The sequence below is a fragment of the Bidens hawaiensis genome, unplaced genomic scaffold (genome assembly GCF_021521415.1).
Source record: "Bidens hawaiensis isolate Kalapana, Puna unplaced genomic scaffold, B.hawaiensis_p1.1 tig00009828_1, whole genome shotgun sequence".
In the NCBI taxonomy this organism is placed as follows: domain Eukaryota; kingdom Viridiplantae; phylum Streptophyta; class Magnoliopsida; order Asterales; family Asteraceae; genus Bidens; species Bidens hawaiensis.
In genome coordinates, this window is record NW_027491736.1 from 172,722 (window position 1) to 200,603 (window position 27,882).

Consider the following 27,882-nt stretch of genomic DNA (forward strand, 5'->3'; position numbering starts at 1 on the left):
TAATAAAAACAACTTTATTAATGTTCAAATGTTACTTATTATTAAATATGTTATTATGATATATTTAATTTGGATGCTATTGTTTTATTATATTTTCAGGTGGTGAAACAAAATAAGTTTTATTTGGTAGAATGTTTGAAGAAGTTGATGGTGGTTTAATATGAAATAACATGTTTATGTCTTTTGTTAATGTTTTTTGGTTGTTCGATGTACATTAACGTATTGTAACTTTTAACTTTTAATATCTAGACAATGTAATTGGTTAACGTTTTGTCCGAAAGTTTGAAGAAGTATTGTGCTGCTTGAATTTGTTGTTTAAATTTATTATGTTTGTTGACATGTTTTTTCACCCGTGTGTAACACGGGCTATACCCTATTTCCCTCATTAAAAATACTATAACGAGTCTTATAAAAAGATGGGTGCTACATACATTTGCTGTTTTAGGTTATGAAAACTTATAAACTAAGTGAAATTATGTTTACTTTCTCTCAAGTTGCTATAAATGTTTTAAGATTTCTATATCCATTGTTATAGCATAATCAAACGTTTAGTATCATTTGTAATTTGTATGTTATTTACTGGGAAGTATAATTTTTTTTTACTTTGAAGACTTTGTTAAAATAAATATTTAGTATTGGGTTATTGGTATGTATAAAAGCTAAAGTAAGACATAATTTTATTTTATTTTTGAAAGACCAACAATATATTATTATTTACCATCAAAAGTCATAATAGCAAGATGCTAACCGACCCACCACATATTACACTTCCAATAGTTTTCTACCAAACGTAACACCAAATAAAACAAAGTTTACATTTTACACATTAAAGTTAAAAGAACTCCATCTCTTCAGATGTTAACGCCTCCATGTTCGATCTCGACCGCATCCACAAGTAACCCAAAGCTTTTATATTCCCCACCACATTACTCAAATGAATCGGTTTCCGGTTGAACACCACATCATTCCGGGCCTTTCATAGACAACACATCGAAATAAGACAAAAAGTATGAAAACTTTTAGCCTTCTTATTCGAGAACCTCGTCTTTCAAGACCTAAATTGGTTATCGTTGCACACCAATAAATCTAGAGGATTCCCGTGTTATTGGCCTACAACCAAAAGACTCTTGTTAAAACTTTAAAATCTTAATAATAATAAAATTAAAATTGGCAACAGCGTTTCAATTTATAAATATACTATGTACGTTATTATTTGATATCAATATATATATATATACACTATATAATAAATAAAAATTTTCTCATTACACATGTCATCCTCTTATACATTCTTATTCTTTCTTCCCGCCTCTCCCTCCTATTAATTATACATACATTTTATTGTTCTTTTTATATATTTTTGTTTAATGATTTCTATAATTGTTTTTACAAAACGTATTTTATATTTTTGAAAAACGTTAGGTTTATTTATAAAACATTTTTATAAACTGAACATTTTCATTATTCAACGGGTTCATTGTCGAAAACACGTGGATCCTTATTTGAACCCGACCCACTTTCTTTTCACCTGTAACCGTAATATCTTTCTTTCTATCCATATTTTGTCGATCAAAACGTTATTGATTCTCCTTTATTGTACATTCTTCAACTAATTGAACGTTTTCTTCTATTGATGGTTGGTTCGTATTGTTTCGATTTTTACTTTAGTTGCTACCATATTTTTGTGTATTATCTAATGTTGTATCGAACGAAGTATTTAGAGATTTATGATTTATTTTTAAGTTTGTGAATAGTAGTTATATAATTTAACTTCGTACTTACTTAATGTATTACTTAGCTTTATTTGTCGAAAGTTTTCACTTACAAAATTTAAATTGTCCAACCCGTGTAATCTATACCATATAATAAATAAAAGTTTTCTCATGACACATGTCATCCTCTTATATATTCTTATTTTTTCTTCCCGTCTCTTTCTCCTATTAATTATACATTAATTATACATACATTTTATTGTTCTTTTTATATATTTTTGTTTAATGATTTCTATAATTGTTTTTACAAAACGTATTTCATATTTTTGAAAAACGTTAGGTTTATTTATAAAACATTTTTATAAACTGAACATTTTCATTATTCAACAGGTTCATTGTCGAAAACACGTGGATCTTTATTTGAACCCGACCCGCCTTCTTTTCACCTGTAACCGTAATATCTTTCTTTCTATCCATATTTTGTCGATCAAAACGTTATTGATTATCCTTTATTGTACATTCTTCAACTAATTGAACGTTTTCTTCTATTGATGGTTGGTTCGTATTGTTTCGATTTTTACTTTAGTTGCTACCATATTTTTAGTGTATTATCTAAAGTTGTATCGAACGAAGTATTTAGAGATTTATGATTTATTTTTAAGTTTGTGAATAGTAGTTATAATTTAACTTCGTACTTACTTAATATATTACTTAGCTTTATTTATCAAAAGTTATCACTTACAAAATTTAGGGTCATAATTAGTGGCTTAATAGGATAATTTTTAAGTTTTGACCTTACGAAAGAATCGGATAATAGGGTCAAAACTTAAAAATAGTAATCTATCACCGCTTATAGGTCAAAACCAAAACCCATCCCGAAACCCGAGCACACAACTGTCACTATGAGCAATTATGGTGATTTTTGCTATTGTGAAGGCCCGTATCACTATCGGGATTGTTCAGTAGTTGCACAAAATTGGCAAGAGCGTTGCCATGGGCGAAGATATATGACGACAAGCTATGAAGATAAAGAGATTTTGTCATATTATTCATACTCTGAACAACACACATCACCAAATTATGATGAAGATTATCAATCAGACATGGATGACCAATATGATCAAGAGCCATATTATTCCAATTGTGAACCGGAGATGCCCTATTCCTCAAGTTCCCAAGACACTGTGGAATCCAAACTTGACAAATTGATAAATATTATGGTTGAGCATAACAAGGAATCAGAACAACAAAGGAAATCTCTCGAGGCTAAGTGGACCAATCAAATTAATAAAGAGATTATACACACTGAACCAGACTGGGATGAGGATGATTATGAATATTCTCATGAAGAAGATGATTATGAATATTCTCATGAAGAAGATGAGTATGAATATCCTCAGTCGTTTGATGAAGAGCAACAAAATATTCTGCATTCTAAGCTCGATGCCATCATGAACGTGTTAATGAAACAAAAGAAACAGATGATGGATTAAGAAAAGGAATATGAGCTAAGACATGAAAGAATTTTGGCCTCGCTCAATCCGAATATTGAGGACAAAACTGAAATCAAACGAGACCAAGAGGAGTTGGCTAGTGGTACTATGTCTGATGGTGATGAAGAGAATGAGGTTGTTGATCTTCCAAAGCAAGAAAGTGAAACTGTGATTCAAGTAGAAGATACAACTCATTCAGAGTATGAAGATCCCAAGGTAACCATTGTGAATCCTATGCCTTCTCCGGTACTTATTATTCCAAACAACAAGTGTGGGGATGAAGGCTTGGTAAACAATGAAAAGAAAGTAAGCATGCAAGATATTGGGCAAATAATTAAGAAGCGGCCTTACAATGATCATCCAAGTAGCACGCCAATCACTGCAAAGCGGTTATGGACTTGGCATGTAAGCTATCGAGCGCATACTGGAAACTCGGTGGGTAAGTGCGCACTTCGACCACCGTGAGGAATTCATGTATTGTCGAGCTGTAGACATCAATTCAGCGCTAACCGGGAGGCAACCCAGGGTTTGTAAGTATCTTTCCAATTTGTTTTTATTTGAGTTATTATCTGCTGTATTTTGATTTATTGTATATTGTGTTGTATTTGGAACTTTGTGGGTGTAGTTCACTATAAACCCTCACGAGACCTCACTCGTTCACCCGGGCTACCGGGGGGGTTTAAAGGGCTTGTTGCATACGCTAAATGCAATCGTGATTCCTACGAAAGTGAGTTAGGTCTTTTAACGTTTTTAACTTCTTTAACAAAATTTATTATGAAACGACTTAATTTGGCTCAGTAATTGTTTTATTAAAATTAACAGAAAATCATTTTTATAACTCTTGAAAGCCATATATCTTACACTTGTGAGAAGCTTGCTTCTACACGTCTCGAGATTTTGCAAGTTTGGTTGTCAGTTTGGTACTTGGTCGAGACAAGAGTATACGAGTGTTTATGGGGTCGTTTAGGCAGGGATAACGAGTCATGAGGACAGGTATACATGTTTCATATTGGCAACACATTATTCCAGACATATTGTGAGATGCCCCCTATACTTAATACACATATTATATAATATATATAAAACATGTTTTACACCATTTATTGAGGGAAACCGGTATGTTTTACAGAGTTAGAACTTGCTTGTCACATGCTTATCGAGATCTTAATACCACCACCTGTATGAAGATTAGGACTTTAGAAAACCTTTACATACACTTTTCCTCCACTAAATAAATTTCCTTACCCGACATTGCCCCCCTAGGAGCCCGTTTGGACCTCATTCCTGTTTATTTGCTAAACCAGACATTACACACCATTTCAGCCTTGGCCTTTATTATATTTTAACCATGTGTGATGAAATCCAGTTCGTTATCGAGTTGTATATAGTCAGTTGTTGAGCATATTACACAATGTACGTATGTCTCGGTTGAATTGTTAATATGTGTTTGTCATAGTTGTATAATTGTTTGCTTCAGTGTATTGTCTATCAGTTGCAAAAAAAAAAGAAGCAAAAAGCCAAAAAGAAAGTCAGTTTTAATTCAGTTATGTAATTAGCAGTCTGTTTGTTTTTGATCAGTTGTCTGTGTATTTGTTTACTGGGTTTCATCCACCTTAGTCACTAAATATGCCTATTCCGCACCCAACCTAAGTCTCAGCAAAACCCTAATCCGAGTCTTTATGGAACCGGTGGGTAATGGGTGGAGATAAGACTGACTTGCAAGCTTATTAAGTTGTGACTCATATTTGGTATTTGAGGGCAAAGATATACTGGCACATCTTTTGCTAGTCCAGATATTAAACCGGGAGGAATGTTGATAGTGTGAGGGTATGAACATGTATGCCTTAACCAGAAACAAAGTACACTCGTCTGGGCGGCTCTATTGTTTTTATAACATCATTTAACCTTATTTGTGAGATGTCACTCTAAAAACAGTGTTAGTCTGGGAAACTGGGTATGACCTTAAACCTTACTAGTATTAATGGCGATAATTTACGTACCTATGATGAAGGTTGATGTTTGCTTTAGAGTTTGCTTGAGGGAAAGCAAAAGATAAGTGTGGGGATGTGATGGTCGGTTATTTTGTATATATATTAGTGTATTAATTATGTAGTTTTATTGAGTATATTGTTAGAACTTTGGTACTTCATACGTGCTTTTGTATTTCAGGTCATTGATCACGAAAGATGCTAAATTGGAGACTTGTACGAGCATGAAATGATATCTCGGGAAGACCGAAGCATGATTTGATGTCCTGGGAAGTGTTACAAGGATTCGGGAAGAGTATGGATGAGAAATCATAAGCCGATGCTAAAACTGAACAAGATAGGTTGACAAAATGCGACCTTGAAGTAAAACGAGCATATCCTGAGCTAGGAAATGAGTTACGGGAGCCATAATATATGAATTTTGGGTTTCTCGACGAGAGGAATCTGAAAATAAAGTTTTCTTAGGTCTCGATACTCGATGGGATGGTCATATGGCCATCGCGTATCGCGATGGACATAAAAAACGGGAATTTTAGGTTTATATCTCATTCTTCATAAACAAGAACCCTAACTCCGTATTGACGGCCAGCAGCAGCTATTAGGCGATTTTGGGTGAATTTTAGGGCTACCAATCATCTCTTGATCAATCCTAATGGCCTTCCTCATCATAATTGAAGATCTATCCATTACAATGCTCGGCTAGTCTTCTCCGAATCATACTTGGGATGTATAGTTTGTAACCATTTACAGTTTTTCTCATGTGAATAAGAATACTTATGTTTTGTTATTGATGATTGATATATGATTATTGATATTTAGTATTTCTGTGTGTTCGGTCGGTTTAGGTTTACGTTGGTCTGAACGATCTGTTACTAGTTGCTAGATAATTAGTCATATAACTGTTTGGTTAGATTGAATACGATAAAACATACAATTACCCTTAACTGAGTCACACTGGCAAGGACTGTTTGATAACCAGTGCCGTGTGTAAAGTAATTGTTGACGTCTAAGGTTTTGTCTGATTGATCAGTTTTCAGTTAATCGTTAATAATTAATCTGTTAAGTTGCATGAGATACTGTTGGTTGCTTACTTGAATTCCCGGGTATGATTTGCTTTGTTAACTATTTGAAATTCGTTTACTTGTTCATTGCTTAGTTCTCTGAATTTACTAAAAATTGTTTGTGTGATCAGCACTAAAAATTAGTCACTTCATAATATTAAATCTGTTACATGAAAACATTGACCACATACTCCTTGTGATACGATACCCTACTTGCTCTAACTATTTAGGATAATTAGGTTTTTGATTGACTCAAACGACGGTCATCAGCCACTAGTCCGAACGGACGGAGCCCCTAGCGGTCCACCTATTGAGGGATTCACCGGATAAAACCCGACCCCCACGCCTGCCAAATGGCACGACAGCGAGGAGCCGGTAAAACCGGGTGAGATCAGGACTTGAACCCTGGCAAGCTAGGGTCATCCCTCATATATCCCATATAAATTGATGATAGTGATGTTTGAACCCCCTACCTCTCACTAGTAAAGTGAGTGCTCTACCATTGAGCCACATCCAATTTATAAAAAAAATAAAAACTAATATAAAAAAACTAGATCTACTAAAGAATCTAAAAAATAGTAAAAAAAATAAAGATATATGTTTTTATGTTTGTCACGCAAGAATATGTAATAACAACACCGTAAACAAACATTTGGTTTATTAAAGTCCAAACACCCTCATCACCCCTCTTTATCGTATACATCTAGACCAAAAATAAATTTAGTATTTTTACGCATCTAGTAATTAAAACAATATACTAAAACCAATGTTCAAACATACGATTAGAAAGTTTTCAAAATGCGAAGAAAAGTCGTTTCAACATACGACGACAAGTTGTGAACGGCACTACTAAAAAGTAGTTTCAAAATATGAACATATGACATAGCTGAACTTTTACATTGACATCATAAATAAGGTCAACACCTTATTACAGTTGCTTTTGATTTATTCAAGAGCTCTAAACTTTTCCAATTAAGACAAAGATGTCATTTTTTTAATCCGAAAGTGATCATTGTTGTTTTCTTTTCTTTCTCAAGTTCATACTTTATACCTTCACTCAATTAGGCTGAATATCATAAGCAAGTATTTAATAATTAAACATCACCAAATAACATAATCAACACAAAAATTTCATAAGCAATTGGTTTCTAAGACGATGGTGGAGCACAAAGGTGGAGGACGCCGGTAGAGGCGAAGTGAAGAGAGGCTACATTAGTGTTTTGAAACATTCTAGGGAGCATTTATAACATTCCTTTATAAACATGTTGGATTTTAGAATCCCATGACGGTGGGATTTGACGGTATTCTCTTTCCATTCCAACTCGGTCTTTAGTATAATAAACGCAAGAATCTCGTGGGATTTAAAATCCCTTTCCGTCTGATTCCTTGAAACGAACACGACCTTAAAGTTCAGCTAGGTGTACAAAAGCATTTCTGATGGCAGTTATCTCATGGGCAATTTCGTTGCAGATGTTCTAACCTTAACTCATGGGCAATTTCGTTGCAGATGTTCTAACCTTAAATCTACTATTATAATAAACAAAAATGATGGTTCAACCATATATCCTCTAATTAGCCTAATATATGCCAAGTGACATCCCTATCTTTTTATATTTAATTCCTAATTATTTTATTAAAATAAATCATTTAAACCTTCCATAACTAATCCATGTATCACATCCAAGCACTAGTAGTTTAACATGTTTTTTCCTATAATATTTAATTTTAGCAAAAAAAAAAACGTTTCTTAATAATGTCCTACTAAAATATTTGTTTTAAAATTTTAATATTACATTCCTTTGTTTTTTACCATTTAATGACTTATACAAAATATTAGTCTTAATAATTTCAAATAAAAATGTTAATGCATTAAATTTTATACGTAATATATTTTTAATTTAAACTATAAACTACATTTAACACATTAATTCTTGAAAACCTTTCATGATTTTTAAAATCTTTCACTTCCGACCATAATTATTACTTCTATTATATTCCCAAAAAAATTATAATAATAACATACTCAAAAGTTTAGAAATTAATTTTTATATAATTTTACTATCCTATGTTTTTTATTAAAATTGGTTTATTTCACATCAAAAAACAAATGTTTAAATGTTATAAGTTTTGGACAACCATCCAACAACAGTATTTTCATTGTCGATCATGCGATGTTACATGGTCATGTGCATCAAATCTAGATAAACACCTTTCAGGAAAAATACATGTGAATATGACCAAAATATACGACGATCGTTGCTATCCAAAACCTATAATGGTTTCATGTTGTTTGGGATATTTTGTTGTTTTGAAAAAGTGAAGTTGTTTTTTATATTTAAGATGATGTTTTTTTATGTTTTGAAGTACGTTTTCAATTTTTGTGGATTAGCATTGTTTTAAACACTTAGTATCCAGTATTTTGCTTATATATATGTATATAGGGTGAGGATCCTATGAGAACTTTGAGAACCATTTTAAGCCAAAAAAAACCTTTTAAAATATTAAAAAAACTATAAAACGAAAAAAAAGATTAAACAGTAAAAAACCAAAAAAATTATTTTTCATCCCAGTTTCATTAAAAAAACACACATAGTTATACACATATGTATATTTGTATTTAATCTTGATTTACATAATGTACATATATATACATTATCATTTATCTTAATTGTACATATGTGTATAAAAAAATAATATGTAAAAAATTTAAAAAACTAAGTATTATACATACGTGTATAATTTTGCTAAACCGATATTTTTTTCAATTTTTTAAATTTTTTTATGAAACCTGAATAAAAAATAATTTTTTTTTGTTTTTTTTTATTTTCGTGTTTTTTTGTTTTATTTTTTTTATATTTTTTAAGAGGAATGTCATTTTTGTCTAAAATAGTTCTCAATTTCAAAATAGTTCTCACATGATCCTAATAGGGGATGGATCTTGCGAGAAGTGCGAAAAGTGAATCCCTAATTTCACTCACTTTCATATGATGTTACATACATATATGTAGGTTGGTTGTATTTGTGTCTTAATTATACATATAAACCAACCTCCAAACATATAAATGTACCGAGCCACATTCAAACCTATGTACCTACACAAATACAAACATACATGCACATATACAAACATACGTACTTACACACATACATATGCACCTACACAATACACATACACATAAGAAAAGGAGTGAAATTAGGGATTAATTGTGACATTCGTCAAGTTTCGGTGTCGTATTTGTATCCGTTTTATTACCCTTTTGTAATTGGATATTTATATTTAATAAAAACATCCATTTATTAATTATGTCTTTCGGTTTTGTCTTTACTATAATTACGCGTATTCTAAATCGTTTAAAGTATCTATTGTTTGCACTTTTAACCCCTACACTATATTGTTTACCACATTTGACCATCAAACCAATCTTGAAGGACTTGTTTGCAAATATTATTCAAACTCCCTCCTTCCCTCTTCCTTTTCCGTCACCACCATCAGCCCCCCCCCCCCCCTTTCCAATTTTGATTTCATTTGACCCCCAAATCGCGGTTTTTGGTTTAATTAGAATGATCCTCATCATACACGCTCCTTCCTATTATAGTATAATGTAACATCCCCAAAATTTCGATCCAAATTTGACAACTTAGGAAAGTTGAAAGATCAAAAATAATATCAAGACAAGACATGAGAAAATATTTAATAAGGAATTATAATTAAAATAAGGAAATAAAAATATTTCCTAAGTTAATTACATAAAGGAAAATAATAAAACTCCATCCCACATTGGAAGATGTAAGAAAGTGGAAGCATTCCACTAAGGTATAAATAAGGGAAATGGAATTCATCCCACATGGAAAGTGGTAAATAAATGGAAGCTCGTTATAAGGAAGAGATTTTCCATAGTTATATTCTTTTATGAATATCATGCACCTAGTGGTCCTAGAGGAGGGTGCGTAGCACCCGACGCGCACGCGCTCGGGCTCGGGCGAGGACGAGGACGAGGACGATGGTGATTGCGAAGGCGACGGCAAAGGGCGCAATGTGGCGCTTTGATGGCGAACTTTGCACTTCGCACGCTCGCATCGCCAAGAGCCGCCTTAATATTTTTGGATAACGAGATTTAGACCAGAAGTGACAAGCTGCAAAAGATGAAGGACCAAAAGTGAAAAATAATATCTAGGAACCCATCGCGCTACGCGATGAGTCCAAGGAGACGACCATCACGTATCGCGATGGGACGTGATGACGCATCAACACGTGTCACACTCTAGTGACACGTTTCAGCATGACGGCGACACGTGGCAGACGTGTCAGGCCACGTGGCGACACGTGGCATCGCCTGATGACATGTGTCATCGCGATACGCGATGAACATGAGAAAGGAGCCTATCGCGTATCGCGATATGATCCAATTTTGGCTATAAATATGGAGGCTCACGGCATTTCTCACACACACATCTCCACTCTCTCTCTCTAAAACAACTTTCTCTCTATACCTCGGTTTGCGTGCCGAACATCATTTTGCGTGCCACCGACCCGACAAATAACACATCGTAATCCGTACCATAAACCCGGCGTTTCCTCGAAGTGCGTGCCACCCAAAGGTAACCCGACATTCTGTCTCGAAGTACGTGCACGACCCGACGACTGAATGTTGCCTCGATTTGCGTGCCAAGGAAGGTGGATCAAAAACGCCTCGAGAAACGTGCGTATAGAGTAGAAGTGCTGCCCGTATAAACTTAGGAATATCTAACTCCGGATACCCGTGCGAGGTAAGGGTTCTGCCTAAGTTATTATTATATTATTATAAATGGCTTAGACCATAGTCGGAGGTATAGCCGAACCTTGATTACGATTAAGAATAATATAACTTTTCTTAAGCAAAGGTTATAATCAAAATAATATTTCTTTATGACTAAGAAATATAATACAAGAGATTATAATTATGAAATTAATGTTTCTTCTTGAAGAAGAAATTCAGTATAGACGTTTCTTCTTCACACGTTTCTTCTTGAAGAAGAAACGTAGCATATAAATGGTAAATAAAGAAAAGGACTAAAGGTCCAAATGTTTTCATCAAGGTTAAAGCTATACGAAATAGACTAAAGGTCTAAAGCTAGATCGTTGATCTAGATATTTATACAAAAATGTTATTCTCGTACTATAGGTCCGAGGTAATAAAACAAGAAGAAGGATCAGAAAACAGGAATCAGTAAAAGAAACTGATTATAAACAGACAAGGTGAATACGCCCCCAAACCTTTTATATTGAGTCAGAATGTTTGCATAGGATTTACGAATCCTTAAAACTTGTGTTACAATAATAAGAAACGGACACTCTGATTAAGAGTATACATGTGTCTGGATCCAAACATACATGGTGACTCGCCATTGTATAACTCACCAAGACTGCCCCTGAACAACCAGAAATTCCTACGTGGAAATGGGAATGTGTAGCGATGGACTTTATTACCAAGTTACCTTTGACAGCAAGCAAACATGATAGCATTTGGGTAATAGTGGATCGTTTGACTAAGTCTGCTCACTTCCTGCCCATTCGTGAAAACTACCGTGTTGAGCAACTCGCGCAGCTTTATGTCAAGGAAATTGTCTGCCGTCATGGTACTCCTTTGAGCATCATATCCGATCGCGATGGCCGTTTTATATCTCGCTTTTGGAAATCTCTCCAATCTGCGCTAGGAACTCGCTTGGACATGAGTACGGCATATCATCCTCAGACTGACGGTCAGTCTGAGCGAACTATTCAAACTCTTGAGGATATGCTCCGATCTTGTGTTCTTGATTTTGGAGGTAATTGGGATTCACACCTGCCTTTGATCGAGTTCTCTTATAATAACAGCTATCATTCCAGTATCGGTATGGCCCCATTTGAAGCACTTTACGGTCGTAAGTGCCGCTCCCCGATTTGTTGGAGCGAAGTGGGAGAAGCTCATATCACAGGACCCGAACTTGTTCAAGAGACAACCGATAAAATCGCCAAGATCCGTGATCATCTGCTGACTGCCAGAAGCCGACAGAAGAGTTACGCAGATCGCAGGCGAAAGCCTCTCGAATTTCAAGTGAGTAATCTCGTACCTAATCCCTTTTTATTTTTAATGTTTTGGGATGTTCATGTGTTCATACAAACTTAGAGTCTTAAACTTGTTTATGAACTTTAGTCGCGCAGTATCCCATGTGTTGAGGACGTTTACTTGGCTGTTTATTTGTATGTGTGTATCATTAACCGCTTTGTTCGGCCTATTCCGAAGTTTTCATGGATCCATTAGATGAACACGGGAGACCTATCGTTTACGGTTTTCTTTGTTTACACTTGCACAGATGTTTTCTCGTTTTTGTGCTCAATTGGGAGCACGGATTGAACTATGAACTATGAGCTATGATCTATTTAGGCTTGATCACAATCTGATTGCACCCATGTTAAACACCAGACATACACGTGTTGCGCGCAGATTTATTGTTATCTATTATCTATTAAACTTGATTTCTCACCAACACGCAAGTGTTTGACGTTTATTTTAACACATGTTCAGGTTTGCAGTAGCTGTTTTGGAGCTTGTGGACACGTAGGAAGTTTTCTTTATTTTGGACCTAGATTAAAATGTATCAAGACAAGTTTTTGCTGTTCGAATATTATGATTTATAATATATTGATTTATGATGATTTATGTTATCTGTGTTTACCTTGCGCGTGCGCGAATGAACGTATTTATTAAATATTGACACCCAAATAGTGTCACGAGTAATGAAACAATATGTGGCGCCCCGATGTATAATCCGCCTTTGGTCGGGGTGTTACAGGCATTTCCCCGAGGCCATGCATATCATCAACATGTCTCTGAAGGTCTACGGGACTGTTCAGAGAAATGATATTGTGTATATAATTAATTGCACATGGTACTTAGGGTAATTTGATCCTAATTTAGTTGGGTGCCTAATGAGTAGTCACAAAGGTATTATTGTTGGTTTCACAAAGGTATTGAAAAGAGATTTTAGAGTCAGAGTTATTCACCAGCTTTGTGCTGGCGTATTTTCCCACTCATGTTACAGGGAAATAAGAAAGGTTAGAACATACAAGAAAGAAGGAATAAAATATTGGAGTTATAGTCATTAGATGCTATCTGATGGCTCAGATATTTTATTTCAAAATATTACAAAGAGTTATGTTTTCTAAAGAAATGTATTGTAAACGATGAACGGGTATTTAAACCCGAGATTTTAATAAGTTTTCAATACAAATATTTTAAAGACTTCCGCTATAAACCGCAAACTCTGATTTATTTACAAAACAGGTACCAACTTGTGGTCACACGCCTAGGCCCTAAGTCGGGGTGTGACATATAACGCGTAAATTGACAGCTAATCCGCATCGGATTGAATCAATTCCGTTAATTAGGGCCGCGGACTGATTGGACCCTTAACCCTATAAATATACAACCAAAATTCAATTAAACATGCATACACCACCTCCTTACAATCCCGAAGCAAAACCCTAAGATAATTGCAGCCAATAAACAGTTCTTGACCTCGTTTGAGTTCGTCTTCTGGCCGTAACCCTAGATCGTCGTTCTCGTGAAATCCGTAACCAATTAAGGTAATTAAATATAGCTTATAGGTCGTCTTTGAACCACCTTGAAAACCCCTATGTCAATTTTAATTAACAGAGAACGTAAGACCCTAGATTGAATTCTAGGGTTCTTGAGGTTATGATGTGATTTGGGTTTATGGTTAAGTATTCTATGTTTCATAGCTTAAACAAGTTAATCACTGGTCTGATGGTCAGTGCACATTCTGTTAAGCCTTGAACCGGCCTGGGGCGCGGGTTCGATTCCTCCAGGCCCGGTTTTTGTTGATTTTTTTATATTAATTATTTTAAACCTTTTTAATTATTAAATACTTTTCTATATTAAAATAAATATTGTTTACACTTGTTTAACTAAACCGAACCCAAAACATTTAAAATAGAATATTTAATTTGTTTTTGTATATATATATATATAATTCGGTATTTATAATTTAAAAAGTTAACCTTATAGATTTCGTTTAATAATCAAGGATGATTTTCTTTATTATAATAATTAAATTAATAAAACCTTAATTACACTTTCACCAATTATTCCATAAAATATAATAAACCCTTTAACGATCCCCAAATCTATTATAAACCTACTTTTGTTTTATATTCATGTTTAGTTCGTTCTCTTTGTTTTAGATATTCATTTCGTATATACTTTAATAACTAGGACAAGTAACCGGGACGACTCGCGGATCCATCTAGTTGCATTAATTGTTATCATCTCCTCGTTACCGTATTTCCTTATTCCAAGTGAGTTCTTCATAACCCCATTTTTAACGCTTTTAATATTTTGGGGTGTAGCATGTCACAAGTTTTACCTCGTTAGTTATGTGCTTATTTATAAACCGATTCACAATTAGCGTACATGTTAATATTATTCTTGCATATTGTTTATGATTATACGTGAACTTGCTTGCAACGTGTTTACTATTCTTATGGTGGAAGTTACGCAAACACATACACATACACATAGTGGTAGGGTCCGACGGGACGTACCCGCGCCGTCTAACGTTACGACTTCGGTTGTTTGTAAGGTGGTTCTCATTTCCCCTATTACTACGACCTCGGCCAAAGGAACGGGAGGACGACATTAATTGATTTCATTTACTTTACGCTTGGATATTTATTACATTACGAATGTTGAATCGTGGTTTTTATATATATATATATATATACTCAAAAACTTATGAAAACTCACCAACTTAATTGTTGACAAATATATTATTTTCAACGTGCTACAGGTTGATCGATGACATGCTAAGGATGAAGACCATTAGTATACCTTAGGATATTTGAATAAAGAACTTATTATTGTTTTGATGAAGTGTTTCTTTTTTTTATTTATTTATAATTATGAATAATTGTGTACTTGTTACGTTACGAAATTAAATGATAAAATTATTGCCACTTTAAATAGTGTTATGAGCTATGAGTGATCTGTACGTTACACCCGGGCGTATTCCGCTTAAAGCCGGGGTGTTACATTAATGGAGTTACACCTCCACTTTCCACAGTTCTCGCTGTAAAAGAACTTCTGAAATGATCCAATACATATATATATAGGGAGGGGTTATCGTATAATGATGGGTGTGTCTAAAAAGTGTAGGAAGTAATCTGGATGGTTAGATCTTGGTAGTTAATGGTCAAGATTGAAAGATGGAACAAATTGAGGAGTGTTGTATTTTAAAGGGTTAAATTGGTGTGTTAAAGGGTAGTCTAGTCATAATGAATATAATAACATACAGGATGTCAACTGTATATAATTGGAATCTCCTACTTTTATGCAATAATTATATGTATCTTCCAAAATATGGTTAATAATCAAATCTCTCTTTATTATTCAAACCAAGATAATCTATCAATTAGTCAAACCAAAAAAGACTTTTATTCAATTTAATATTTTTTTCACCGTCATAGCTATTCAAAAAATAAAACACACTATCCAATAACAAAAACACACTAACATTTATTAATAAAAACACACCGAACTAAAACACACTATGTTTGAAAATGAGTAATAACATTATTCAATTTATTAAACCTTATCTATGAAGTTGTAAAATTGAATTTAAACACAATAAGTAATATTCCTATGAACTGTATAACACTAAAATTATGGTGATGAAATAAAACACTTTATATAATTAATAAAAGTAATAAAAAGTATAATCTCTTAACTGCATGTGTATTTGTAATGGAATAATATTAACTATATTAAAAATATGAGGAAGATAATATAAAATACAATACACAGACCATCTCTCAAGCAACTATTGCACAAAACTCCACCAACAACTTTTTCACATATCACCAAAACTTTTACATAAATCTACTATCTAACATATATAACATTGTCATCAGATTCCCGCGGACACCATCGAACATCCACTAGCCACCGTACCATGGGGCCTGAATAGCTTTCGTGCCCACAGTGACTTCTTTTTTGACGTCTTTCATTAGAGGTTATGGCGGCGCTCCGCCGTGTGGTGGTTTTACTTCGCTGTTGAGCAGTACTCATGGCTTCGGGCATTTTTAGGGGTTATGACGGGGCCGATAATTAGCAGTTGGAGAGTTTAGACGATGGGGTTTGCTGGATCTCGCAATTTTAATACCAAGGAATGCAATCAAATAGATTAAAAGAGGATTGGGAATGATTGCGGATATCATCGGCAGCGGTGGCGTGTCGTACAAAAACGTATGTATAGCTTATGAATTATAACACATCGTTGCCATTTTATGAACTATGACACTCATGTCGTTGCTTCCATGTTGGAAAATAGAAACATAATACACATATGTTCAATAAAAAATTACCTTGTACAATATGTAACATGTTGTTAGCCGTGTAGTAAAGTGTAGAATTATTATGAGTTTTGCTTTGTAGGGTAAAGTTAAAATACAAAGGACAACAAAAATGAGAAGGGTGAGAATGAATCCAGTCCATTGATCTTGTATTTGAATGGCTGAAATTAATTTAATAAATAAAAATTGATGGAAAGGGCATGAAGGTAATAACACACCTTTGTTAACTTTCTCTCTCCGCATGCAAGGCACATGCCAATTCCCCCATCATTTTAAAATGTCCATAACTTTTTCATATTGTTATATATATAAAAAAAAATAATGGGTTTTTTAATTGTGTTTTTTTGTTGTTCATTGTGTCATTGTGTAATATGTTGTTTCCATTGTGTTTTACGTTTCAAGTCATTATATTCACTATTGTATCTTACGTTTTAGGCCATTGTGTTATACGTATTCATCATTGTTTTTTACGTTTTAGGTCATTGGGTTATACGTATTCACCATTGTGTTTTACGTTTCAAGTTAAAGACACAATGGTGTGCGAAAAGACACAATGACGAAAAAAGACACAATGGCGAAAAAAGACATAATGATAAGCGAAAAGACACAATGGTGTGCGAAAGGACACAACGGTGTGCGAAAAGACACAATGACGAAAAAAGACACAATGATAAGCGAAAAGACACAATGGTGTGCGAAAAAACACAATAACGAAAAAAGACACAATGATAAACGAAAAGACACAATGGTGTGCGGAAAGACACAATGGTGTGCGAAAAGACACAATGCGAAAAAAGACACAATGATAAGCGAAAAGACACAATGGTGTGTGAAAAGACACAATGACGAAAAAAGACATAATGATAAGCGAAAAGACACAATGGTGTGCGAAAAATCACAATGACGAAAAAAGACACAATGATAAACGAAAAGACACAATGGTGTGCGAAAAAACACAATTGTATGCGAAAAAACACAATGACGAAAAAAGACACAATGACAAACGAAAAGACACAATGGTGTGCGAAAAGACACAATGGCGAAAAAATACACAATGATAAGCGAAAAGACACAATGGTGTGCGAAAAGACACAATGACGAAAAAAGACACAATTATAAGCGAAAAGACACAATGGTGTGCGAAAAACACAGTGACGAAAAAAGACACAATGATAAGCGAAAAGACACAATGGTGTGCGAAAAGACTCAATGACGAAAAAAGACACAATGTCGTGATTTTTGTTTAAAATTTTATATAACAAAAATCATACTCATATTAAAGATAAAAAAACGCTTTTTATTATGATGAACTTTTTAAAAAAAAAATATCATATGAAAAAGTTATAAACGTTCTAAAATGATAGGGGTATTTACATGTGTATTGCATGTGAAGAGAGAAAATGTGTACAATTACATCTATACCCTTTTTCTTTTGGTCCCCACTTGACACATGTCAATTATTTATGATTCTCACACTTCTCATTTTTGTTACCCTTTGTAAAATAAATTGACCCTTGCTTTGTATAGATAGATAATTGGGGATTGAAACTTTTTAGATGAAATAGTCAATACATGATACGTGGAAAAAAAATAAATTTATGGGATTGATCTCCATAATAATTTTGAAATTATATAAAAATATATAATTTTGTTTTAGGTAATGCATAAAAGTAAGAATCTCCTTAACCATCTATATACATACTATAATTAAGAAAAAAATTAAGGTCAAAAATACCCTTATGTATTATTTTTAATCCAAGGGCCAAGATCTCTTTCTATGCTTTCTAGATATTAATTACTTTTTATTTTAACTTACCTCTCTCTCTCTCTCTCTCTCTCTCTCTATATATATATATATATATATATAGGGTAAGGATCCTAAGAGAACCTTTTGCAAATTGAGAACTTTGAGAACCATTTTGAACCACTAAAAACACCTTTAAAAAAATATTTTAAAAAATCATAAAACAAAAAATAATAAAAATTTTAAAAAAGTAAAAAACCAAAATTCTTATATTTCATTCCGGTTTCATTAAAAAAATAAAAAAAAACAAAAAAAAAACGTTGTATTATACACATATGTATAATTTTATATAATCTTTGGTTACGTAATATACACACATGTACAGTATCATTTATCTTAAATTATACACATGTGTACAAAAAACATGTAAATATACATATATGTATATATTATACATATGTGTATATAATTTAGCTAAACCGAGGTTTTTCTTATGAATCCGGGATGATAAAATAATAATTTTGGTTTTTATATTTTTTTATTTTTGTGTTTTTTTTATTTTATGATTTTTTTATTTTTGGATTTTTTGTGGTCCAAAATGGTTCTCATAGTTCTCAATTTTAAAAAGGTTCTCTCATGATCCTGATCCTATATATATATATGGTTAGTTTCAATTAAGAACTTCAAATTTTTTAAGAACTCTAAGAACCAATCTACACCACTCATTATTTTTCAAAATAAAAAATTAAATATAAAATGAAAAGGGTATAATAGTACATTTAAGACATTCTTTTTCCATTTAATTAATTAATTTTATTTAATCTATGCTCTCTATTCTATTCAATTCAATTATGTTATTAGTTCTCATATATAATTTTTTTCTCTGTATGCCGATAAATGAAAACTATTAAAAAAATCTGAATAACAATATTAATTGCAAATCACCATGTAAAACATATATGCAAACATACGCGAATAATTTTACATTCATATATAGTTATTTATGTATATGCAATTATGCAAACAATTACATGTATGTAAATACCTAGTTAAACATATTTTAAACTAATAGTGTGAAAACATAATTCAAAACAACATTTACACATATGTAAAAAAGGTGTTTAAGCGTGTGTAGATAACCATAAAATAGATGTTTACATCTGTGCAAATTAATTCAAACAATTCAAAAGTAAATTAGATTTAATGTTTTGTATGATATTAAAAAATCATTTCTTATAAATATTATTCGAATAGTATATTTGATGATAATATAATATGATTAACATATATGTTAATTCAAAATGCATAATTGCGTCATTATACCAGATGCATTAGCCATTCACAAATAAAGATTGTTTTTTTCTTTGAGAAAATCATTTGATGTAATTTATTGCTACGTTTCATTGGATGATTAAAAGAAAATAAGATAATGACGAGATTGTTTAGAATTTGGAATTATACCTCCTTTAAATGAGGAGTTAGTTTAGGAAAAGAATCTTACGGTTTCTATCTTATTTTTTGAACATGTCTAAACTACCCTTTTTTGTTTTATTAATTTGTCTCTAAAGATTACTATAAATTACAATCATGACATTATTGTTTTAAACCATTGATCAAATGATATAAGGGCTATTATGAGTTCTTAAGGTTCTCACAAAAATTAAGGGTTCCTAAATGATTATATCCCTATATATATATATATATATATATATATATATATATATATATATATAGGGTAGGGTTAATGTAAAAAACAATATTTTTGTGAGAAGAATAAGAATAGATCAAGGCCCTTGGATTTATGATCTAGTGGTTGAGATTGGTAGTCTCTAAATAATTGTATTGTTTCATATTTACATTGTACAGTGTCATATTTAGATGGTTTGTTTTATTTTAAAGTTCTTCTCACACTTCTCACAAAATACTTGTTTTTTATCTGAACTCTTTTAGATATATATATATATGTGTGTGTGTGTGTGTGTGTGAACGTTAAACACAAATATTAACTAATATTACTTTATATTATATTTATTTAAACTTTGTGTATTGTTTATTTAAGTATTTGTATGACCTTATATCAATATTTTATGTAAACACTACTCTTCTTAAAAATATAAATCCCTATATCAAATTAATATTATTATTAAATGATTTATTAGTAACAATCGTGTATTATTAGTGAAAAAAAGTTACTTCAATAAATTTTAAACATTATATACAACGAAAGTTTCTAACGATTTATGTTGACTTTCTAGTTTTGAACTAAAGATGGAGTCAATCTTCTAACATTCAACGAAGAGGATAATTACAATGTTGTATATGAAGAAACTTTTAGAGATTACTAAAAATTTATCATCTAATTTTCTTTCTCTTTTTTATTTTACAAAAAAACTATTTTATTCAACTTGGTAATGTGTATTCATATTCATTCATCTAATACCAAATTAGTAGTATTTCACATTGTTTTGTTCATTTGTTAATATAGTTTACCCAACCCGTGTATACACGGATATTTAACCTATAGTACGTACTACGCAAAAATATAACTTAGATTTTTTAGTGTAAATCATACCTCAAAATCTTCAGTATTACTAACCGTTTATATTAACGTATAAAAAAGATTCGCTAAACAAAGCGGCAAAGAAATAAAGTAACTTAATTTGTAAAAAAATGATTAACCGGTTTTCGGTTTTTAGACTTTTTTTATGATTGTTTTTATACAAACATATGGCACACATATTTGTATTCAATCAATCTTGAACCATCATATTCTCAACATCAACGAAATCTGAAAGCAAAATAAACTCTTCCATACCAAAAACATCAAAAATTTTCAACATTCCAATATTCATCATCATAAAAACTAGTCTCAAAGTCGTTGCTTTTAAACACTAAAAGTAAAATTCAACAAAGAGTAGATTGCATTCATTCCCAGCCGGTTGCAGCAGCACCTTCAGCTTGAGGTACAGGAGCAGCCACCGCTTCCCATCCATCACCACCTGCCACAGGAGCTAAAACAAAAAAAGTTTAAAACTCTAAAGACCCCAAAACAAAACAATGCACGGCGAAAAATGATCAAACTTACCTTCAGCAGCATCCCATCCGCCAGCGACAGGAGCACCTGCAATTGGTGGTGGTGCCACGTCAGCTGACCATTGAGCATCTGGAATTTGAGAAGACCACTGGTCACCAAGTGCACCAGCACCATAATCTGTGTAATCTGCTGGAGCTGCAATGTCATCTTCTTGTTCTTCCTTAGCTTCTTCGGGTTCCCTGTAGAAGAACAGATCAACCTGCAAACCAAACTCTTTTCAGTAAACCATTCATTTAAGTAAAACCAATTAATTTAGCAATCAGAAGTCAAATGTATTGCATACCATGACATCCCATTTGTGTCCTTGGTTGATCACACCTCGCATTTGCAAAACCATTCTAGCCAAAAGCCAGAACAAGCATCCAATGCTGTGTTTCCCCTTGTTGTTCGCCGGGATACCAATATCAACATATCTCATCGGAGAATCAGTATCACAAAACGCAATTGTTGGGATATTTCCTAGTGCAGCTTCTTTGATAGGCTATACATAATCAACAACACAAGTTCAATCTTCTCTATACATATAAACAAACTACAAAAAAAACAAATAAATAAATAAAAAACACTATAAACCTGGTGGTCAGTTCTTGGGTCGGTCAGGATAAGAAGACGCGGCTCACTGAAAGAAGTCTGAAGTTGATTGGTGAAAGTACCAGGAGTGTGACGACCGGCAATGGCGTGTGCACCAGTGTATTGAGCAAACTTGAGTACAGCCCTTTGACCATATGGTCTGGCGGATTGAACAATGATGTCTTGAGGATTTTCAATTGCCACAATCACTCTGGCAGCCATCTGAAGCTTCTCCCAAGTCTTTCCAAGGTTAATTATATAAATTCCTAATTTAAATAATAAAAAAAAAAAAGAAAATATGTGTCAGACTGTCAGCTACAAAAAATATGGCCTTTTTCAATAACTTTACAACAATATCTTAGAAATTTATGTCTATAAAAAAGGTTAGTATGCAAATTTCAGAAGCTTTAAACCAATGAATTTGTACACTTAGTCAAAACTGGCATAATAGATCTAATCGTGCTAAACAGGTTACAAGTATCAAACATTAACACGACTTGTTTAAGTTTCAAGTACCAATAAGAAAAAAAATGATGAAGACTAGCCTACTAATTTCAATTAATCAGAAAAATTAAAAGAAAATTCACATAGTGTACTTTATTTTATTAACAGATTCAATCTTGCCTTGAACAATAATCAGCTAAATGACAGCCTTACATTAATCATAACAATAAGCTGACCTTAGCTAACTTAATATCTAATAATGATATATTGTATCAAAAGGTTTGAATTAACAGGTTATAAAAGAGAGAATGCAGAATAATAATGTGTGAAATGATACCGTCGTTGCGGCGCTTGAAGACGTAACGTTCCATCTGGAAATCACAGTTCTTGGTGCCGAGGTGGACTTCAGCAGACAACATCATCTGCACATCGGCTTCCTTTGTCGATAGAACCTTGCTTGCCGCCATGATTGCTCTGCTTCTGGTTCTTTTAGGGTTACGCCGTTGCAGCCAGATTAATGCTAGAAGAGTGGTTGATGCAGGCTTAGAGAACCTTATATAGTGCCGCAACACAAACCCTAGGACCTGGAATATTACGAAACTGCCTCCTGTTTTATGTTTATTACGCTTCAGTCCCCCACAAGTTTTAACTCAAAATCTTAATATGTAAGTTTGAGTTCAAAAAGTCATTTTGAAAAGTTAGAATTTGAGTCTTTTAAAAAACTGTTTTTTAATTCTTTCAAAAAGCTAAAATAAAAAAGATTGTTGTAAGGCAAGGGATCCTCCCACACCATTTTTTGTCATGTACGGCTCGTATAGGGCTATACGGTCGTATAGGACCTGAATTATGCCAGTTTGCATCTGAGGTTGTCGGCCATCGTTTATAGTGCCTCGTATAGGCCTATACGGCCGTATAGACACTTTTTTAATAAAAAAAAATGATGACCATATGTTTAATATATGTGATATATACGGGTCGTATTTGGCTCGTTTATCTTAACGGGCTTAAATGTTGAGCTCAAGCTTAGCTCGTCAAAAGCTCAAGACTGTTTGGGGCTGGTTGACCCAGCTTGTTTGTTATTAAATTTTCTAAAATTTTTTTTGAGGTTTTTTAATATTCTAGGCATACTTGTTGCTTACATGTAATATAAATTTGAGGTTTTTTTAACATTTAGCCTATACGGGTCATATAGCACTATACGGCTCGTATAGGCTCGTATGGTCGTTTTCCGGCAACGACTAAGGCAGTCTGAATGTTTATGCAAATGTTTTCTATACGGTCGTATAGCCCTATACGACCGTATAGGTTTTATGCTTTTGTCAGAGTGCAGTACGAGCCATTTAATGCATGTACGGCTCGTATAGACCTATACGGTCGTATAGGCTGGAAAAAGCTGTTTTTTTTGTCTCCTTGTCAGGCATTGGTACCCTATACAGCCGTATAGGCCTATACGAGTCGTATAGGCATGTGGGGGTGGTGTATGAGTATCACATCCCTTTTTGTAATGGCCAAACACCTTTTAATTTATTGGTTTTTTGAAAAAAAAACAATAAGCTAATAAGGTGTTTTCAAACTCAATCCCAAACATACTCTTAGTCATTTAAAAAAAACGTTTTGGAGTGCTATGGATTGTCCCTAAGACGGGGATGTGGTTATCCAAGTATGTAGTCTACATCAACACATACATGATGCCAAAATGGGCATATAAGTTTAAAGTCTCGAGGTTTGGAGAAACCCATGTCTATTACATCATGGTCTCTATTCTCTTTTGGAGACCTTAGGGTGGGATTGCACAAGTCAAGTAGTACTACGCATGCATGTGTTTGTCTAACATCATGAGTTGATTATGCCAATTTCCAAATAGTGTGCACTAAATTATGTAAAATTAGTGAGCATGAGAAGTTCCAAAGTAATTTTATAAAAGCGGAGAGTAAGCATTCAACCTACACCATCGCCGACGAATCCTTTTCTGGCACCACAATATGCAAACACCACCAACACTTACAACTTAAAAGGTTAACATCTATTTTTTTTTTTGGGACCATCCTTGTTACAATCAACAAACTATTTGACCAGGGGTGAAGGTTTTCAAAGTTAGAGATCAAAACCAAAATTATTGCATATACCATTGGAACCTCGTAACTCTTTATTTTACCTAGGTTGATTTTTGTTTTTAAAACGATCATTTGGATTACTAACGGGCACTGATCTACCAATCATCTTCGTCCACCCTCGAAGGAAACACACAATGTAATTAACTCTCTGTTTTACCTAGATTGAATTTTTTAGCACCATTTGGATTACTGACAGGCGCTGATCCATCCGGTCATCTCTATTCCACCCTAGGAGAAAACCCACAAGATGCGAGTTTAGCCTCGTTACGATACTTATTGGGCATGTTCGGTTAGCATTTCCACTTATCACCTTCAGTGAAGCCGTTCTTTCTTGGCATAAAGCAAAAGTTTCTTGACAGTCATGAGTCTAGTATAGATGTAGGTAAAGGGCCATCTTCGTTCACTGAATCCACTAGTCATTCGTCATTCAGTGAAGAGCCTAAAGCATACCAGCAATGAAGCGAACCTTTTAATTAAATTGTTGTAAAACGATCTAGTGATAGGGGCACTAAAAGTCATAAAAAGATCTATTGACTTTCTTGGATGGAGATCCAATTCTTAGCTTAGTAAGATAATCGACTAGAGGCCCGAGGATCGCCTTTTTTTTGTCACAAGTGGAACGTTTTCACATAAGTTTTTGAGTGTATCAATTCAACCACTTAAGTTAGGTGATCATTACCAGCTATATTTATTATAAAAAACTAAATCAATGGTAAGAATGATTAATATAAATCCATCTAGTTTGGGCCGATCTACATAAATAGGCTAAAATAGCTAAAGACTAGTTTGGGTAATCAAAAGTGGTATGATTCACTAAATCTAGTTGGGCCTTTTAAGCCAATAAATATAAGCGGGCTTCAGTTAGATTAATTTTGTTTGGGTGGTAATTAGCTGGATTATATGTGGATCACCGGCTAAGCCCGCCCATTGGTAACTGATTTGGGCTAACACATGCATAATCAAGTTGGATTGGCGCGTAACCAATTTAGCGATCACAAGTCAAACCAATCACAATTCACACATATAGTCATATACACATAATGAGGTAACGAGGTAAATTAAGAACATACAAATACATTGTAACACATAATGAGGTAAATAGTATTATATATACGCGAAAAATTGGCCCAAATTTTGCATATGAATGTACCATTTTTTTTTTTTTAAATAGACATGACTAGAACAGCTTCAATAATACCTGAAGAAGTTACAGGCCATTAAGGTATTGTTCAACTTTAGTCACGGATCAAATTTACGATGATTCTAATGCTAGCTGCCTCATAACTAAATAAGGCTCATGTTGACATTCGTCAAAGATAATAAATGTGTATATATGCTATCCACGCATTGTTTGCAACATACAAGCCATGTGTGAATAACTTGTATGCTATACACTTTAAGTCTTTAACGAGTTGTATATTACATTTATTTTAATATTAAATCATTGTAAATGCATCAATAATTTGTACACCATATGCTTTAACGACCTGCACATCAAATTCATTTTTTAAATTATTCTATAAACAATTTGATTTGGTATATTAAAAATGAAGTATATCTTTTTACTAATTCGAACCAATTTCAAATTTATCTTTAATTATGTTTTACCAAATTTAATTCAAACTAAAGTTCGCAATTTCAAAAATTGAATTAACCCGATTACATTAACTCGAGTTAACCTATTCAACGGTAACACCCCTAACTCCTATCACTCCCTTTTCTTCCCCAAAACTTGTTTGGTTACATCTCCTCCAATTTGCAAGTTTTGAATCACATGAAAATCTGTCACTTTTAGTTTAGTCTTTTCTAGATTGACAAGTGGGCTTCTTCATGTCTGATAAGATCAGCTCACTACTTCTTTAGTTCTTCCACATCTTTCTCTTTCTCTGGTGTGGGTGGGAATACCATGGGCCCAGTCTTCTTCAAGTGGGCTTCTTTTCCCTTCTATTTTTATTTGTCTTTTCATTATTTGGGGGTTTGAGTAGTTGAGATGTCATTTTCTCACGTTTTATTTATTTAACATTTAAAACTAAAAAGCCCTTTTTTGTTTCAAGAATTATACATTTCTTTTCTATCAATTACTCACCAATTTATAAGTGAGAGGTAAGGGATTCAAACCTCACTATCATCAATGTATATGGGAGATATGAGGGATGACCCTGACTTGCCAGGGTTCGAGTCCTGATCTCACCCGGTTCTACTGGCTCCTAGCTGTCGTGCCATTTGGCGAGCGTGGGGGTCGGGTTTTATCCGGTGAATCCCTCAATAGATGGACCGCTAGGGGCTTCGTCCGTCCGGACTAGTGGCCGGCTCGGGCTACCTTTAGCCAATGGGGGCCGCGTACAGAGTATCCGACGTTACTTAGTTAGTCGTTCAAAAAAAAAGTACTCGACACATAATAATCATTATTTTGTTTTTATAAATAACATCTAACTCGTTTTCACCCGTTTGAAAAATAATATCAATCCATTCTGACATGTTTTGGTATAAAGAGTTGTTCCAATGAACTCAATTTAACTTGTTATATGAGAAATAACCACTCATATCAACTCAAACTTTTGAAAACAAAAAGACCCACAACAACCCATGTTTAAGTGTGTGGGTCAACCAAGTAACTACGGTATCTCATGCTATAGGTTAGCTAAGCTTGGAAAGAGGGCTAACTCTTTTTGTTGCATCTCTAACCTTATTACGCTACCCTGATAAAAGGTAATTGCCTGGCATAACCGTTAATATTGTTGTGTCCCGCCCCTGCATAGTTGTTCCCCCACTTGGGTCTCAATTACCGTCGTCAATCATCATCATCATCATCATCACCACTGACTATCATAAAAATAAATATAATGAATAACCCATTTTTAATAATTATTTTATTTGAAATGACTCATTTCTATCCAAACAACCAAACTAATTTCTGTCCGAACTCATTTTGACCTAAATATATTTGTACTTAACAGGTTAATTCCTAAATCCTAAACACAACATTTAGTTTACAAGCTGCAAAATTAACGTGACACGCAACATACCACCCGTTTTAGTAGACTAAAATAAACCATAGTCTCTTATCAACTTAAGAATCTGACAATATATATCAGTCCTTTAATAAGAGAATAAGAAGATAATATAATCAAAATCAGGTATAAAACAACCTGAATAAACAGGTTACAAACAAAACATGTAAAACTACTTATATCGCAATGAAAAAATACATAGATAAATTTAGGGGCGTTCACAGCTCGGTTTGCTTCCCTTATACGAAAAGATTATATGAA

General features: G+C 33.4%; 1 protein-coding gene and 1 long non-coding RNA gene across 2 annotated transcripts; one reads left to right on the forward strand and one right to left on the reverse strand.

Moving 5' to 3' along the window:
- The first annotated feature begins 2,565 nt into the window (after positions 1-2,565).
- On the forward strand, positions 2,566-3,201 carry LOC143533642 (uncharacterized). The gene is made up of 2 exons (XR_013135395.1): positions 2,566-2,855; positions 2,892-3,201. It is a non-coding gene; the product is annotated as an uncharacterized LOC143533642 (long non-coding RNA).
- Positions 3,202-21,177: 17,976 nt separating this feature from the next.
- Positions 21,178-23,031, reverse strand: LOC143533679 (small ribosomal subunit protein uS2y-like). The gene is made up of 5 exons (XM_077028381.1): positions 22,834-23,031; positions 22,056-22,318; positions 21,766-21,963; positions 21,474-21,681; positions 21,178-21,399 (listed from the first exon to the last, which is right to left on the reverse strand). Exons 1-5 carry the CDS (start codon positions 22,961-22,963, stop codon positions 21,314-21,316), a joined length of 885 nt encoding a protein of 294 aa, XP_076884496.1. The 5' UTR covers positions 22,964-23,031; the 3' UTR covers positions 21,178-21,313.
- Positions 23,032-27,882: the final 4,851 nt, after the last annotated feature.